At 34.4% G+C, this 16,168-nt stretch overlaps 1 protein-coding gene across 1 annotated transcript in view; it reads left to right on the top strand.

The window, feature by feature from the left end:
* The window catches only part of ptprb (protein tyrosine phosphatase receptor type b), a 50,143-nt gene that overhangs the window by 24,724 nt on the left and 9,251 nt on the right, over nucleotides 1–16,168 (top strand). Inside the window, exons 21-32 of the mRNA XM_023262522.3 lie at nucleotides 839–939; nucleotides 1,961–2,126; nucleotides 2,202–2,477; nucleotides 5,057–5,335; nucleotides 8,130–8,279; nucleotides 8,415–8,554; nucleotides 9,598–9,734; nucleotides 12,354–12,460; nucleotides 12,787–12,892; nucleotides 14,112–14,192; nucleotides 14,793–14,810; nucleotides 14,900–14,981. Coding sequence (XP_023118290.2) covers nucleotides 839–939; nucleotides 1,961–2,126; nucleotides 2,202–2,477; nucleotides 5,057–5,335; nucleotides 8,130–8,279; nucleotides 8,415–8,554; nucleotides 9,598–9,734; nucleotides 12,354–12,460; nucleotides 12,787–12,892; nucleotides 14,112–14,192; nucleotides 14,793–14,810; nucleotides 14,900–14,981 — 1,643 coding nt within the window. The remainder of the gene's footprint in view (nucleotides 1–838; nucleotides 940–1,960; nucleotides 2,127–2,201; nucleotides 2,478–5,056; nucleotides 5,336–8,129; nucleotides 8,280–8,414; nucleotides 8,555–9,597; nucleotides 9,735–12,353; nucleotides 12,461–12,786; nucleotides 12,893–14,111; nucleotides 14,193–14,792; nucleotides 14,811–14,899; nucleotides 14,982–16,168) is intronic.

Raw genomic sequence — 16,168 nt, 5'->3', positions numbered from 1 at the left:
TAAAAACCTTAAATTTCCATCATGGTAATGATTCAAAATCTAATACTCTCATCACAAAAAGTCTCATCTTCAGCTCACATTAATAAAGAAATTGATAATGCAAAAGTCAGCTAGTTATATTTTCTGAGTCCATTTGTGACTTTGGTCACAAATGGACTGGTCAAGTTTATTCCCAATAGAAGACAAAACAGAGAATCAATTTCGATCTTATGCAACAGTTTCCACAATAATAAAGATAAATAATTTAACATTAAATGCTTGCTTTCATCAGTACATCAGATTACAAATAAATATGTCAAGACATGAAAATTTCTCACTAAAAAACCCTAACAGGTGTTTGGTTGTGTGTTGCTAACCTCCTAATGAACTTAAACAGGGATAATTCACAAAGAAATTGCTTTTTTTTTTTTTTTTTTTATAAATGACTTATTTGTATTTAGGAAACCATTTCAAAACTCCCAAACAATTGTCTAGCAATAGTTTAGTTTTTGCGATACAACTCGCCAAACCTGGTCAGTCAGTTATGAAAAGTCAGCGACTCATTTATGAGACCAAGTATTTCAAATTAAAATATTCTATATGTATAGTTTTGTATTATTATTATTAATATATTAGTATTATTATTTTATTATTAGTATTATTATTGTATTACAGCTTCATGTGGTTCAGAAAATATCACCAGCTGACTGATTAAATTGCATTATCAGTTTTTTTTCTAATGTTTCCAAAATGTTTTGCTCTACTTGCCCAATATTGCACTCATATTTCTGATTTATCTGAATTTGTTTTTGTGGTTTTCTAATTTTATATTTCTTCTTCACCTTCTTCGCTTCTGCAGTTCCGTCTCCGGTTTCGTCTCTTCAGGTTCTGAGTTCTGGACGGACGGACAGACTGACGGTCAGCTGGCAGCAGGGAGAAGGAAGCTGGAGCAGCTACCAGGTAAACAGACAGACGGAGGTGATGGTAGATTCATCCATCTGAGACTCAGTCAGTTTGTACTGTTTCAAATTCACCCTCTGTATAATAACACACATTAACTGTGAATTGTTAGATGCTTATGCTGTAGGATAAGTTGATCTTTATTATGATAATACACAAATATTACTGTTTCAATCTAGAAAATATCTTTACCATTAGAAATGAAGTATGTAAATGCATGTGTGTAAGTTTTGCAAATGTGACTTAAAGTGCAATTTTCTAGAAATTAAAATGTACGAAATATTTTAACTTTAGAGTTTGCTGTAATTATATCTTTTTTAATCTTTAAGTTTTTATGTATTTACATTATACGACGTGCAGAATTTTACAGAGCAGCAAATGAGGATAGAAGGGAATCAAAGGTAAAGATACATTTTATTGATGCCTCACAGGTCAAATTCACACATTACAGCAACGAGATAATAATAAAGCAAGATAAAAACAAAGGCAAATATAATAAAGATAAAACTAATAAATATTATATGGACTGTGTACACCTTTCAAGTTAAAAGAATAACAGTGTTATATAATATTATTAATGAATATGAATTATATAATGGTACATTTTAAATATTATATATTGAAAGCTGTTTTACTGTTAATAACTACACGCACACACACACACACACACACACACACACACACACACACACACACACACACACACTATATGTACTTTTTTTGACAGGAAAATTATAGGTTTTTTATAACCCAGTCCCCTGTATCATTGACATTCACATCTGGCATTCATAACAAGTCAAATACTTTCAAAACTAGTTGAAAATTCAGTGAGTTGTGGGTATTTTAATAGTGGACAGACGTCTTGGTGAAAAGTGTAAAATCATCTTGAGATTATTGTTGGAAAAATATCTTTCAACATTGGACAAAAAGTCAACAGAGTTTTGAATTAGATTTTCCTACTGGTGTAGCAGAAGTTCTCGCCGGTACTAAATGTAGGTTTTGTCGTTTTGTGTGATTCCAGGTGGTGTTGTACGACGTCTCTGGAGCCACTCTGGGAGCTCAGACTCTGGGGGCGGAGCACAGGAGTCACATGTTCCCCGGGCTGATCCCTGGTAGGCTGTACCGCGCTGAGGTCATCACACACAGCGGCGAGCTGACCAATAGTGTCTCAATATTTGGACGCACCTGTAAGTAAATAAAGACGCATCAATAGAGAAACTTTTGTTGTTGTTTTAGTACTAATTTCTTTATTTTTCGATCAGCTCCAGAGCCGCCCACCCACCTGTCCGTCAAACAGGGCCCGACCAATGACACGATAGAGCTGTCATGGTCTGGTCCCGCCTCCGGAGACTACGACAACTTCAGCCTGCAGTGGGCGCCGCCAGACCACCTGTCAGTCACACAGACTCACCTGACCAGCTGCGTGGTGGCCGGTATGTTTCCGGGGCGACAGTACAACTTCACCGTGACAACCGTCAGCGGGGGAGGGGCCGGGGTCACGGTCAGGAGCCAGCCAATCCAGAGGAGCGTCAGGACAAGTAGGTGGAGCTAGATGAAGTAAAAACATTTTTATACACCACAATAATAAAAATTACATTAAAATATTGATCAATAAACACGCAATATAATTAATATAATGTTAGATTATACTTGAGAATTAATGAAATTTAATGTGATTGAATTCATTTGTCCTTTCTTGATCACATTTTACACAATTTATTCAAAATTTGCTTTGAATTCACAACATATATGAGCTTAAGAAACTTCACATAGAGAATATTTATACAGAAAAACCGAACAAACTCAAAGTTTTACCTTTGAGCATCACTTTATCTTTTCAAAATATGTTAGAATTAGAAGCTTTATTGTCGTTTTAGTGTATTGCAAGAAAATTTTCTTTAATAATACGTATGAAACAAGAATAAACAGACATTCTCAAAGCAGATAAAAGCAAAAGGACACTGAAAACCTGATAAATATGTAAAATAAAATGACTGAAATGGTTCATCTGGCAGCAGATATTTAAATGTAAAACCTTCAGCCTCTTGTTTAAAATAATATAAAGAAGGAATGATTTTCCTTATAAATGTATTTCTCATATAAACCACCAGATGGCAGCAGAACAAAAGCCATGAATATAAATCTCAGTGTCCATCTGAATCCATTTTTAATCACATTCTGACTGCAGGGATCAAACCTGAACCGAATAAATAAAATCCAGGCCACACATATTTAAAAATCCGACCCATTTTCCGTTTGCAGCCTGATTCTTTCTCTGACTGGAGGTCGACCCAAGAGGACTTGAAGGATTTAGATTCTGACGTCTTTATTCTGAGAAAATTCAGACATGAAGCTGAACTCGAACACAGCAGCACATTCACAGCTACACTGCAAAAAATGAACATTATATTCAAAAATTTAGCTATGATTTTTTTTAATTATTTGAATTTATTGGTTTTAAAGACTAATTTAATAATCAATTCTGCTCACATGAAACGTTATTTGTAGGTTTGATGCAAGTGTTTAATCCAATTTAAAATCAGAATAATTAACTGTCTGTTAATTAGCAGAACCTGTAGTGAAGACTCTTATTTTTGCTGTAAATTAACCTTTTATTGCAATTTTAAACTGTATGTTTTTAAACAATATACTTAGTTTTATTTTTATGTGTTTAACCATTCACAATTGAAATTTAGAATTTCATTCTAAAGACTAATTTACAGCAAACTGCTCACATAAAATTGTATTTGTAGTTGTGGCTTCTTAATCCAAGTGCTTTTGTGTTAAAAATCCCATTTTAAATAGGAATAATTTACTCTGTGTTAATTTGCAGAACATATAGTGAAGATTATTTTAATTCTGTGGAAAATTAACATTTTGGCACATTTTTAAACTGCATTTTTTTTTTTTTTTACAATTTACATTGTTTAAATACATTTAACCATTTAAAACAGACTTTAAATCTAAATACTCATATATTGCAAAATTCATTTGTATTTTTTCAAATTTACTGTTTTTTAATGCATTTAAACATTTAATTCAAACTTACATAAAATAATGTTTGTAGTTGTGACTCATTAATAGAAGTGTTTTTGTGTCAAAATCCCATTTGAAATAAGAATATTTTACTGTGTATTTAGAACATATAGTGAAGATTATTTTATTTCTGCGGTAAATTAGCATTTTAAGACAATCTTTAACTGTAATTTTATTGTTTTAATTGAATGTATTTGAGCATTTACAACCCAGATTTAGAGTTTCACATTGCAAAATCCATTCAGTCACATTAGAAGCTATTTGTAGTTGTGATTCATTAATCCAAGCGTTTCTGTGTTAAAAATCCAATTTAAGATCAGACTAATTAAGTGTGTCTTCATCAGCCGATCATGTAGTGAAGATTCTTCTTTTCCTGCTGTAATATAAACACACCTTTAGAGGGTTTCTGGATCTTCCGCCTGCTGTGAACCACAACGTGACGAATGTGTCGTCCTTCACCGTCGTCTTCGTGTCGTCGCTCTCACACATTCATCATCCCTTAAAGAGGCATTTTTATCGTCCGATCAGGACAAATAAACTGAGATGTTATGTTTATCAGCAGCAGACGCTCTGATTCTGAATAAACAGAGAGTTTATCCTCCTCATGAAGGTCAAAGAAAACACAACCCGACTCCATGAAGAAAAAAAAACAGTGACTCATCAAGGAGAAACACAACCTCACTTAGCAATGAAGAAAAACACAAACTGACTTAAAGAAAAAAACAAACTTGACTAGACAGCAGTGAAGAAAAACACAAACTGACTTAAAAGAAAGAAAATCACAAACTGACTTAAAAGAAAGAAAGTCACAAACTGACTTGGTGAAACAACAAAACACAAATTGACTTGACAACAAAAATGAACACAAAGTAACTTGTCAATAAAAACAAACATAAACTGAAAGTAAAACTAAGTGACTTGACAACAAAGAAAAAGACAAACTGACTTGATGATAAACAAAAACACAAACTGACATGACAACAACAAAAACAAACACAAACTGACTTAAAAAAGAACATCACAAACTTACTTGATGACAACAAAGTAAAACACAACCTAATAGTCTCTTCGCCTCCTTCAGGTCCGTCTCCCCTGAGGTCGATCCACTGCTTCCCTCTGTCCTCGTCCTCCCTCTCCTGCTCCTGGTCGCCTCCTCTTGCCGACTTCGACTCCTACGAGGTCGAGTGCCGTCGCCATGACGACGGGGAGCTGACCTCGGCGCTGAGGCTGGCAGGCGGTGTCACCGCGGTAACGCTGGACCACCTCGACGCTTACAGGAAGTACTCGGTGACGGTCAGAGTGTCGTCGGCCGGACAGACGAGTCCGCCAGCGACACACACGACCGTCACCATGATCGACCGTAAGAACACACACACATGCACACACACGCACACACACACACACACACACACACACACACACACACACACACACACACACACACACACACACTTTCTGAACCTGCCCTATACTAAACTAAACCTTAATCAGGAAACCATTTGACTAAAGGGAGACGGTTTTTACAGCCAGTTTAAACCCTGAATATATCCAGACCAGGTTAACTCCATAGCATCAGTTACCACGGAGACCTAGCAGGTTAAAAGAGATGCTGAAAGCTCTGACTTTAGGCTCAATATACCTGACAATTTTGCTTCATTGTACAGCCCTCTGATCTTTGAAGAGGCGACGCCATTCACAATGCCCACACTTTGTCCAAATGTCTCATTAGTCCCCACATGGATGCATAGACACACACACAGTCACAGATTTATACAACACACTCTCTGACCCTGAAGTGTTCAGAGACAAAAGTCTGAACTCTAAACCAGCTCACTGAAAAGGAACAACTGTCACAAACATCCTCACTTTCCCAAGCTGTCCCTCAAAGTCTATAATTCATATTGGTCCCTACACACACACACACACACACACACACACACACACACACACACACACGCACACACGCACGCACACACACACACACTCCCCTCAGGTGAAGCCATGCAGTCGGCTGTTTAAATAAAGTTCTGTTTAAATAGGACTCCTCACCAGGGAGACACAGAGAGCAGCAGGAATAGTTTGATTCATAAATCTGTGTGATTCCTCAGCAGCACTAGTTTCTAACTTCTCATTTACGGAACTTCATTTTAAAGCAACACTCTGTACTGTTTCTATATCTTATTTATAGCAAATCCTATCCAGAATCGCTGTGTAGTTCCTTTATAGTGCAGTAAATTTACAGCTTACCCACTGTGTTGAATCTATTTGTCCCATTTTGCTGCTAAACTCCAGTCAGAAGGTTTTACGTAGCACATATATATATAAAATATTCCTTTTTCAGTTGTTTACCAAGAAGATCACCAGGCCTGAGAATGAATTCATGGGAAATAATCAGATTTTACATTTCCCCTAAAGTCTCCACTTAATAAAACCTTTCCCTCTAACTAGGCCACAGCCGGTGCAGCCGACTCCCGCTACAATAAAAAACAAATGACACGGGAACTGTTTTTAGTGTTCACGATGACTAAAGGAGACTGTAAATAACACACTCCCTGTCTCTTAATCCTTGATGTGTCACTTTATTATTTTTTTCATATCTTCGTCCTTTTTAGAAAAAGTCACCGTGACCCAAAACACAGAGTCTGAAAACTTTCTTCTCTTTGTTCCACTCAGTTCATGTCCATCTCCTCCAACCTCTGCCGGCTCGTGTTGTGTTATAAATCATCCTGACACAAGTAGACTGGAAACCAGAAAAGACAAAGACCAAAAAAAGAAAGGAAAATAAAGGGATGACACAGGAAAATCCCCAAGAAAGCGTTTTTATAGGTGACAATTCAGCTGAGAGAGAAAGGAAACGATGAAAACAGAGAAAATAGAGAGTCTCTGATGTCTGGATGGATATGGAAGCATATTTATGGGAAAGAATAATACTAATTAAAGCTGCAAGCAGCGCTGGTTGGGTCCTCGCATCATTGCTAGTCAGTGAATCCAAGCATGTCCACCAGGTGGCGCTGCAACCGAGTGTATTTCGGCCTATGGATGTGATGACGACCAGATTGTGATCACATATATACATTTTAAGGCAGATTGGTGCATGTACAGGTTAGTTAGACAGCACTTCCTGTTTCGTAGCAAAACATCCAAAATGGTCACTTTCCATTGGTCGTCATTTCCACATCCTCATACTTCTGTGGAGCATTTTCATAACTTTTGATCACCCATGCCTGGTGTACATCCTGGCCAAACTTCAGCTCTCTCAAGGTTACCCTGTTTGTGTTTCTAGCTTTTAAAAAATGTCCAAAAATGACACAAAATCGTTCAAAACATGAATCAATTCAAAATGGCCAATTTCCCGTTGGGGTTTGGGCATTTGTGCAAGAGGCTTTTTTGTGCGTCCTGATGAGTTACATTTGTGTACTGAATTTCGTAACTGTAAGTGAAACGTAGATCAGGGGCTGAATTTTCCTAATATTCCAGAGGGCGCTATTCAGCCATTTTGGCACACATGGTCCTGATGCAAACTTTAAAGCATTTTAAAGTACTTTTATGGTGTTAAAAATGCGTTTCTTTCAGCAGATGAAGAAAGTATAATAATAAGTCCTTGCATTCCTAAATATATAGTATATACACATGTACCAAGTCATAATCTTGCGGTTTTATACTCAGATTGATATAATCTCTCATACTTGTAAAATAATTTGAGGGAAAAACATTTTATAAAACTGTTAAATATATTATAAAACTATACAGACTTTGATTAAAACAGTCAAAGAAACAACAGACCTTTTCAATACTACAACAAAATCTGTCACAGTTTTAAAATAGAAATATAATTATGAGATTGTATGAAAGCTATTTAGTAAATTACATTAGTAAGTCACTGTTTTAACTCTAACATAACGCCATAATTTAAAAATAATATCACATCATACCATATCATAGCTATAAGATCATAATTATGACTTAAGTGTTGTGTAAAAATTTGTCATCAGTTAAAATAGTCATATGTAAGTAAATACTTCAACTTAAATACAATTCAAGTCAAAAGTAACTTCAGATTTACACAAAAGGTCATAATTTTAATTGCGTAAATCAAAAGTGTGTTTACTCATGCTTTGATTGACAGTGTGTTTAACCCATCGTTTTCCTTCCAGGTCCTCCCGTCCCGCCGTCCAGCGTTCGTGTCAGTGAGAGGTCATCGAAGGTCACGTCGTCCTCCATCTTGTTTCGCTTCAACTGTTCGTGGTTCAGCGATGCCAACGGAGCTGTGAGATACTTCGCTGTGATCGTAGCCGAGTCCGACGGTACGAACTCAGAACGAACTCAGAACGAATGTGAAGAATATTTTTTAACCAGGAGGCAAACCTGGACCATGATTCAGACAAATTTAAAACTGAAACTCTAACGAAACACGTCTTTTCTTGTTTCTCCTCTGACAGCCAATGAGATGCTGCAGCCGGAACAGCGCCACCCTCTGCCCTCCTACCGCGACTACATCAGCAACTCCTCGGTCAGAGCCTACCAGACGGCCTACTTCCCCAGCCGATGTCCTCAGGATGCCGAGACCTCCGCCGGACAGGTAACAAGCAAAAAGACTGTTTTAATATCCGTATATCCACAGATCGATCCTCAGATGATCCAGAAAAGTTTACACAGTCATTGTTCTCTCCAGTCCAACAACAGAATATTTATTTTAAATTATGGCTGAAAACCTACAAGAAATATAGAGCAAAAATTAAAAAAACCTGTAAAAAAAAAACTGTAAGAATGTGGCAGCAAGGGTGCCAGAAAACATAGGTTAAAAATGGTGAAAATAGCTGTAAAATAATGATATTTTCAGGTAATTTTATAGTCAAATATTGTAAAAAGAATGAATTACTATTTTTGAAGTGTACATTATTGATTTATTTCAGATTTTGAGTCATTTTAGGCACATTAGCAATTTTGAACAAGTTTTAAGTAACTTTGGTCTGTTTTTGAATCACATTGGACTCAAGATGTTTTAAAAACTTTTCCGTCATTTTTTTTGACACATTTCAAGTTATTTCAGTTCATTTTTAACTAAATAACACATTTTTCAGTCTTTTTGACAAGGTTTTGAGTAACTTTGGAAGAGTCATTTGGAACAGGTTTTTACTCATTTTGGACCAGATTTACATCATTTTGGAGGATATTTCAGTAATTTGGATAACTATTGCAATTTTTGAGTCATTTTGAACTTGTTTAAAGAAATTTTAAACACAGTTTGAGTCACTTTGGACAAGTTTAAAGATATTTGTGGAAGCTTTTAAATCATTTTTGGCACATTTCAAGTGATTTTGGAGCAATTTTAAGTCATTTTTGATCCCATTTTTGAGTCATTTTGGACAAATTTTACTAATCCTGAACAAGTTTTAAGTAACTTTGGTCTGATTTTAAGGCTTTGGACAAGTTTTGAGTCAACAGTTACAAGGAACAAAGGAGACACAATCATAAAATCTCACACATTTAATTTCTAATAATGAAAATCATTAAAATATACCTTATAAAACTAAATATAAACTCTGAAAATTCAATTTTCAGCAATAGCAATTGAAATTTTATGAAAATGTGTGTTTTTGTGTCCAATCAACACCTGTCCAGGTGGTGGAGGTGAACCTCGGGGCGGGCGGAGACCGGCTGGGCGGAGCCTGTGACCATTACCATGACGACGACCTCTACCTGAGTGACAGCTACGGTGGCTTCTGTGACGGACCGCTGAAAGCCAAAACATCCTACAGGTAAAAAAAAAAAAACTGCAGATGGTGTTTGTGTATTCTTATGTTTTTGAGAGTTTTAGTGTGTTTTTTTGTGTATTTCTGTGTATTAATGTGTGTATTTATGTGTATTTATCTGTATTTTGTGTATTTATGTGTATTTCTGTGTATTAATGTGTGTATTTATGTGTATTTATCTGTATTTTGTGTATTTATGTGTATTTCTGTGTATTAATGTGTGTATTAATGTGTGTATATTCATGTGTGTATATTCATGTGTGTATTTCTGTGCATTTACGTGTATTAATGTGTGTGTATTAATGTGTGCGTATTAATGTGTGCGTATTAATGTGTGTGTATTAATGTGTGTGTATTAATGTGTGTGTATTAATGTGTGTGTATTAATGTGTGTATTAATGTGTGTGTATTAATGTGTGTGTATTAATGTGTGTGTATTAATGTGTGTATTAATGTGTGCGTATTAATGTGTGCGTATTAATGTGTGTGTATTAATGTGTGTATTAATGTGTGTGTATTAATGTGTGTGTATTAATGTGTGTATTAATGTGTGTATTAATGTGCGTATTAATGTGTGCGTATTAATGTGTGTGTATTAATGTGTGTGTATTCATGTGTGTGTATTAATCTGTGTATTAATGTGTGTATTAATGTGTGTGTATTAATGTGTGTATTAATGTGTGTATTAATGTGTGTATTAATGTGTGCGTATTAATGTGTGCGTATTAATGTGTGTGTATTAATGTGTGTATTAATGTGTGTGTATTAATGTGTGTGTATTAATGTGTGTATTAATGTGTGTATTCATGTGTGTGTATTAATGTGTGTGTATTAATGTGTGTATTAATGTGTGTATTCATGTGTGTGTATTAATGTGTGTGTATTAATGTGTGTGTATTAATGTGTGTATATTCATGTGTGTGTATTCATGTGTGTGTATTAATGTGTGTGTATTAATGTGTGTGTATTAATGTGTGTATATTCATGTGTGTGTATTAATGTGTGTGTATTAATGTGTGTATTAATGTGTGTATTAATGTGTGTATTAATGTGTGTGTATTAATGTGTGTATATTCATGTGTGTGTATTAATGTGTGTGTATTAATGTGTGTGTATTAATGTGTGTGTATTAATGTGTGTATTAATGTGTGTATTAATGTGTGTGTATTAATGTGTGTATATTCATGTGTGTGTATTAATGTGTGTGTATTAATGTGTGTATTAATGTGTGTATTAATGTGTGTGTATTAATGTGTGTATATTCATGTGTGTGTATTAATGTGTGTGTATTAATGTGTGTATTAATGTGTGTGTATTAATGTGTGTATTAATGTGTGTATTAATGTGTGTATTAATGTGTGTATTAATGTGTGCGTATTAATGTGTGCGTATTAATGTGTGCGTATTAATGTGTGTGTATTCATGTGTGTGTATTAATGTGTGTGTATTAATGTGTGCGTATTAATGTGTGCGTATTCATGTGTGTGTATTAATGTGTGTGTATTAATGTGTGTGTATTAATGTGTGTGTATTAATGTGTGTGTATTAATGTGTGTGTATTAATGTGTGTATATTCATGTGTGTGTATTAATGTGTGTGTATTAATGTGTGTGTATTCATGTGAGTGTATTAATGTGTGTGTATTAATGTGTGTGTATTCATGTGAGTGTATTAATGTGTGTGTATTCATGTGTGTGTATTAATGTGTGTGTATTAATGTGTGTGTATTAATGTGTGTGTATTAATGTGTGTGTATTAATGTGTGTGTATTAATGTGTGTATTAATGTGTGTGTATTAATGTGTGTGTATTCATGTGTGTGTATTAATGTGTGTGTATTAATGTGTGCGTATTAATGTGTGCGTATTAATGTGTGTGTATTCATGTGTGTGTATTAATGTGTGTGTATTAATGTGTGTGTATTAATGTGTGTGTATTAATGTGTGTATATTCATGTGTGTGTATTAATGTGTGTGTATTAATGTGTGTGTATTCATGTGAGTGTATTAATGTGTGTGTATTAATGTGTGTATATTCATGTGTGTGTATTAATGTGTGTGTATTAATGTGTGTGTATTCATGTGAGTGTATTAATGTGTGTGTATTAATGTGTGTGTATTCATGTGAGTGTATTAATGTGTGTGTATTAATGTGTGTGTATTAATGTGTGTGTATTAATGTGTGTATTAATGTGTGTATTAATGTGTGTGTATTAATGTGTGTATATTCATGTGTGTGTATTAATGTGTGTGTATTAATGTGTGTATTAATGTGTGTATTAATGTGTGTGTATTAATGTGTGTATATTCATGTGTGTGTATTAATGTGTGTGTATTAATGTGTGTATTAATGTGTGTGTATTAATGTGTGTATTAATGTGTGTATTAATGTGTGTATTAATGTGTGTATTAATGTGTGCGTATTAATGTGTGCGTATTAATGTGTGCGTATTAATGTGTGTGTATTCATGTGTGTGTATTCATGTGTGTGTATTAATGTGTGTGTATTAATGTGTGTGTATTAATGTGTGTGTATTAATGTGTGTGTATTAATGTGTGTGTATTAATGTGTGTGTATTCATGTGAGTGTATTAATGTGTGTGTATTAATGTGTGTATTTTGTGCAGGCTGAGTGTTCGAGCTTTCACCAGACTGTTGGATGAAAACCACAGAGAGTTTTCTCAGCCACTTTTCACCGACACCTACCTGTCTTCACCTCTCAGGACACATTCAGGTGAGAAGCAAAAACATTATTTTCATCAGTGATTAAACTGTTTATTGTTTTAGTGAATCTATGTAACAATAAATAAATGAATAGTCTTTTTCTGCTCAACCAAAAACTCTAAAAACTCCAAACCCTCTTAGTTTTTATAGTTTAAAGTGATATTTTACAAAGAAAACAGGAAAAATTCTCTTTGGAAACACAGAAATCTGCAAATATTTGTCAGATTTTTAACAGTTTTTTTTCATTCATACATTCAGCCACTTCGGAGGTTCTTAACCTAAATCTACCAAACCCTGACTTGGGCTCTTACTTAGTGATGTGTTGTTATGTGTCAGAGCCTCTAGGTGGCGTCGTGGAGGGTTTGAGTGCTGGTATGTTCCTCATCGGTATGATGGTGGCAATCGTCTCCCTGCTGGTCTACAGACAAAGACTACGCAAAGTGTGAGTACATATGCCATTATGCCTCATCATTATAGTGTTTTGTGACACATTTTATCAAACATTTTACTGAATATTTCTGAGGTGTGGCAAGCACAGTAGACGGAAACAAGCAGCACAGGCTATCTGGAGATTGTAGGACTCCAAAGTCACGCAAACAAGCATGTTCCCTTATTCCCTTGTACCCAGTTCTTAATATATATTTGTATTTGCAACACATTTTTACTGATTATTGATCAGCAGCACGGGATATCTGGAGAATTTAGAATTTGCCAATGTTTTTTGGCTTTGATAATGGAAATCATGTGAGATTTAAAGCTCTTCCAAAGTTCTACAATGACCATTTCAATCACAACTCTGTTAACCCTGGTGTTGTCCTGCGGGTAAAAATTGACCCATTTTAAAGTCTGAAAATGTGGAAAAATCTATTTTCACAGTGAAACTTCTGATGTCCACATTTTCAACATTTCTGGGAAATCTTTGAACATTTTTGGTGGAAAAAAAAGAAAAGTTAAAAATGTTTCTTAAGAACATTCACATAAAAATCAACCAAAATCCAGCAAATTTCACTGGATTTTGGTTGATTTTTTTGTGAATGTTCTTAAAGAAAATATTAGAAGTTTTACTGATATATATGGAATCACTTTAGATGTTTTTAGGATTTGTTTGGAAGATTTTTACTCAGTTTTTGAAAATATTTACAAGAATTTTCTTGCCAAACTTGGGGGATTTAAAAAAAAAAAAAAAAAGCTTTTAAGGGAAACTTTTCAGGAATTATTGGAATTTTTTTCTGAAGGTTTTGCAAATTTTCAGAAATTTGGGTAATTTTTTTGCTGAATTTCTGGATTTTTTTCAGACAAGGAAACAATATTTTTTGGTGCCTGTAAATGAAGACAGCAGGAGGGTTAATAATGAATGCTAAAGGTGTGGATATGAGTCAGAATTGGTTTTCCTGACACATTTTCAATCCTTACAGTGCTTGTGGACTGTTGGAAGCTTGGTAAAATGACCAAATTTATTCCAGACACTAAAAACATGAATCGTAGTTAAACTTTAATGACTTTCTACAACATGTTTGGCGCCACATCGCAGCCTCCAGTAAATGTCACACCTCACAGCCATTGAATCGCGGTCGTACGAAGCTAATTTACGGAGTTAGTTGCGTTTATTCTGTAAACACATCGACTGTTTTAATTTGTTGCATCTAACCTCTGTGCTGCAGGGCCGTCCAGGAGAACCCGGTGGTGAGGATGAGCATGTGGAAGGAGGTTCCAGCTTCAGGGATGTACGTCGGCGTCCGGAGGTGAGAGCGAGCCGACGTTAGTTTACCATGTGTGTGAATTATTGGTTTTCACTGAAGCTCGTATTTCAGCTGTTCATCAAAATGCGAGTTTGTGTTTTCGCCACAGCTTCCAGAAGCTTTTAGTCACATGAAATGAAGAGTTTGACACCAGAAATGATTGACAGACTCATATTATTCAAAAAACCATCAACAAATCAGTAAAGAGGCATTTTAAATGAAGAACTGCAGCAACTTAGATAGTTTTAATATTAATCACTGTGAGTTTTAGGTGTTCGTCCTGAGTTTTATTCATTATAGGGTTTTTGCTGTTTCCTTACCCCCTTATTTCACCTCATTACTGTCTTTTAATGTGAATGCATTCAAATAACTGGATTATTCTGCAGTGCAGAGCTTGGAAAAACTAGTTTTACCTGAAATAACTTGCAAAAAATCTAAATCTGGACTAATTTTAATGTTTTAGGTTATTAATTTCATTTTATTTCACTTCCAGCTGCTCTTGTTTTAGTTGATGAAGATGTTTTTAAACTGAAATGTTCTAAAGTTCGTGTTTTTCATGTATATTTTTTAAATAATAACTTTATTGTCTTTTTTTTACTGCAGTAATCGTCGAGTCACCAGGTGAGACTTCTGTTGTTTACATATAAATGTTGAATTAATACGTTTAATGATGTACAGGAGAACTTCTATTTTCCCGTCTGTCTGTTTAGTCCGATCAAAGCCGTTCACTTCGAGTCCCACCTCTCCAAACTACAGGCCGACTCCAACTACCTGCTGTCAGAGGAGTTTGAGGTAATTTTATGATATTTAACTGTGAGATTACAGAACAAAAGTTCAGCTTTAGCCAAGATTTGCTAACAATTAGCTTGGTGTACCTTTAAGTTTCACATATAATCCTGATGTTTGTCCTTAGAACAGATAAAAAACATCCACACATCAATTAGTTAACTAGTTGTCCATTGCTTTGTTCAGAAATCCTTTCAAACCTCTTCAAATAACCCAACAGCACTCCATAATCCAAAGACATTGGAGGTTTGTCAATTATTATGAATATATTTCCATATTTATTTATGAGGAAACTCTTTAAGCTCTAAACACATCAGTGGAAGGTAAATTTGTCTGTAATGTTTGGTTGAACCAACATAAAAGAATTCACACAGTAAGTTGTCGGTATGTATACATTCTGATTACATACAGACATAATTATACAGAAATAATCATTATATTTACATTTTTATTGCTTTTTTTGTATATTTTATTACTTACTATACATAATTTAAACTATCGTCAAAATATGTGATAACTTTTTGTGATCTGCAGTAACCAAGATAGTTCCACAATTTGTAGCAAACCAATAAAAGTAGGGTTTCTTTAACTTGCTGGAAGTATAAATAAAAGAATAGAATAACTTATATATAGGATAACAGATTATCAGGGTGTTAATTTAAGGTTAATTCTTTCATAGAAGTTTAACCCTCGTGTCGTCCTGCGGGTCAAAATTAACCCGTTTTAAAGTTTGAAAATGTGAAGAAAAAAAAAGAATTTCACAGTGAAACTTCTGATGTCCACATTTTCAACATTTTTGGGAAATCTTTGAACATTTTTTTGTGTAAAAAAATGTTAAAAATGTTTCTTAAGAAAATTCACATAAAAATAAACCAAAATCCAGTGAATTTTGCTGGATTTTGGTTGATTAGAGGAAAATGGTTGATTAGAAGAAAATATTAGAAGTTTTACTGATATATATGGAATCACTTTAGATATTTTTAGGATTTTTTTTTGGAAGATATTTACTCATTTTTGAAAATATTCACAAGAATTTTCTTGCCAAATTTTGGGGGATTTTTTTAAAATAAAACTTTTAAGGAATTATTGGAATTTTCTTCCTGAAAGTTTTGCAAATTTTCAGATTTATTTTAGACAAGGAAACAATATTTTTTGGTGCCCGTAAGTGAAGACAACAGGAGGGTTAAATAAAA

The sequence above is a fragment of the Amphiprion ocellaris genome, chromosome 21 (assembly GCF_022539595.1).
Source record: "Amphiprion ocellaris isolate individual 3 ecotype Okinawa chromosome 21, ASM2253959v1, whole genome shotgun sequence".
Lineage (NCBI taxonomy): Eukaryota > Metazoa > Chordata > Actinopteri > Pomacentridae > Amphiprion > Amphiprion ocellaris.
The sequence above is the reverse complement of the archived record's forward strand: the minus strand, read 5'-3'. Positions and strand labels throughout refer to the sequence as shown.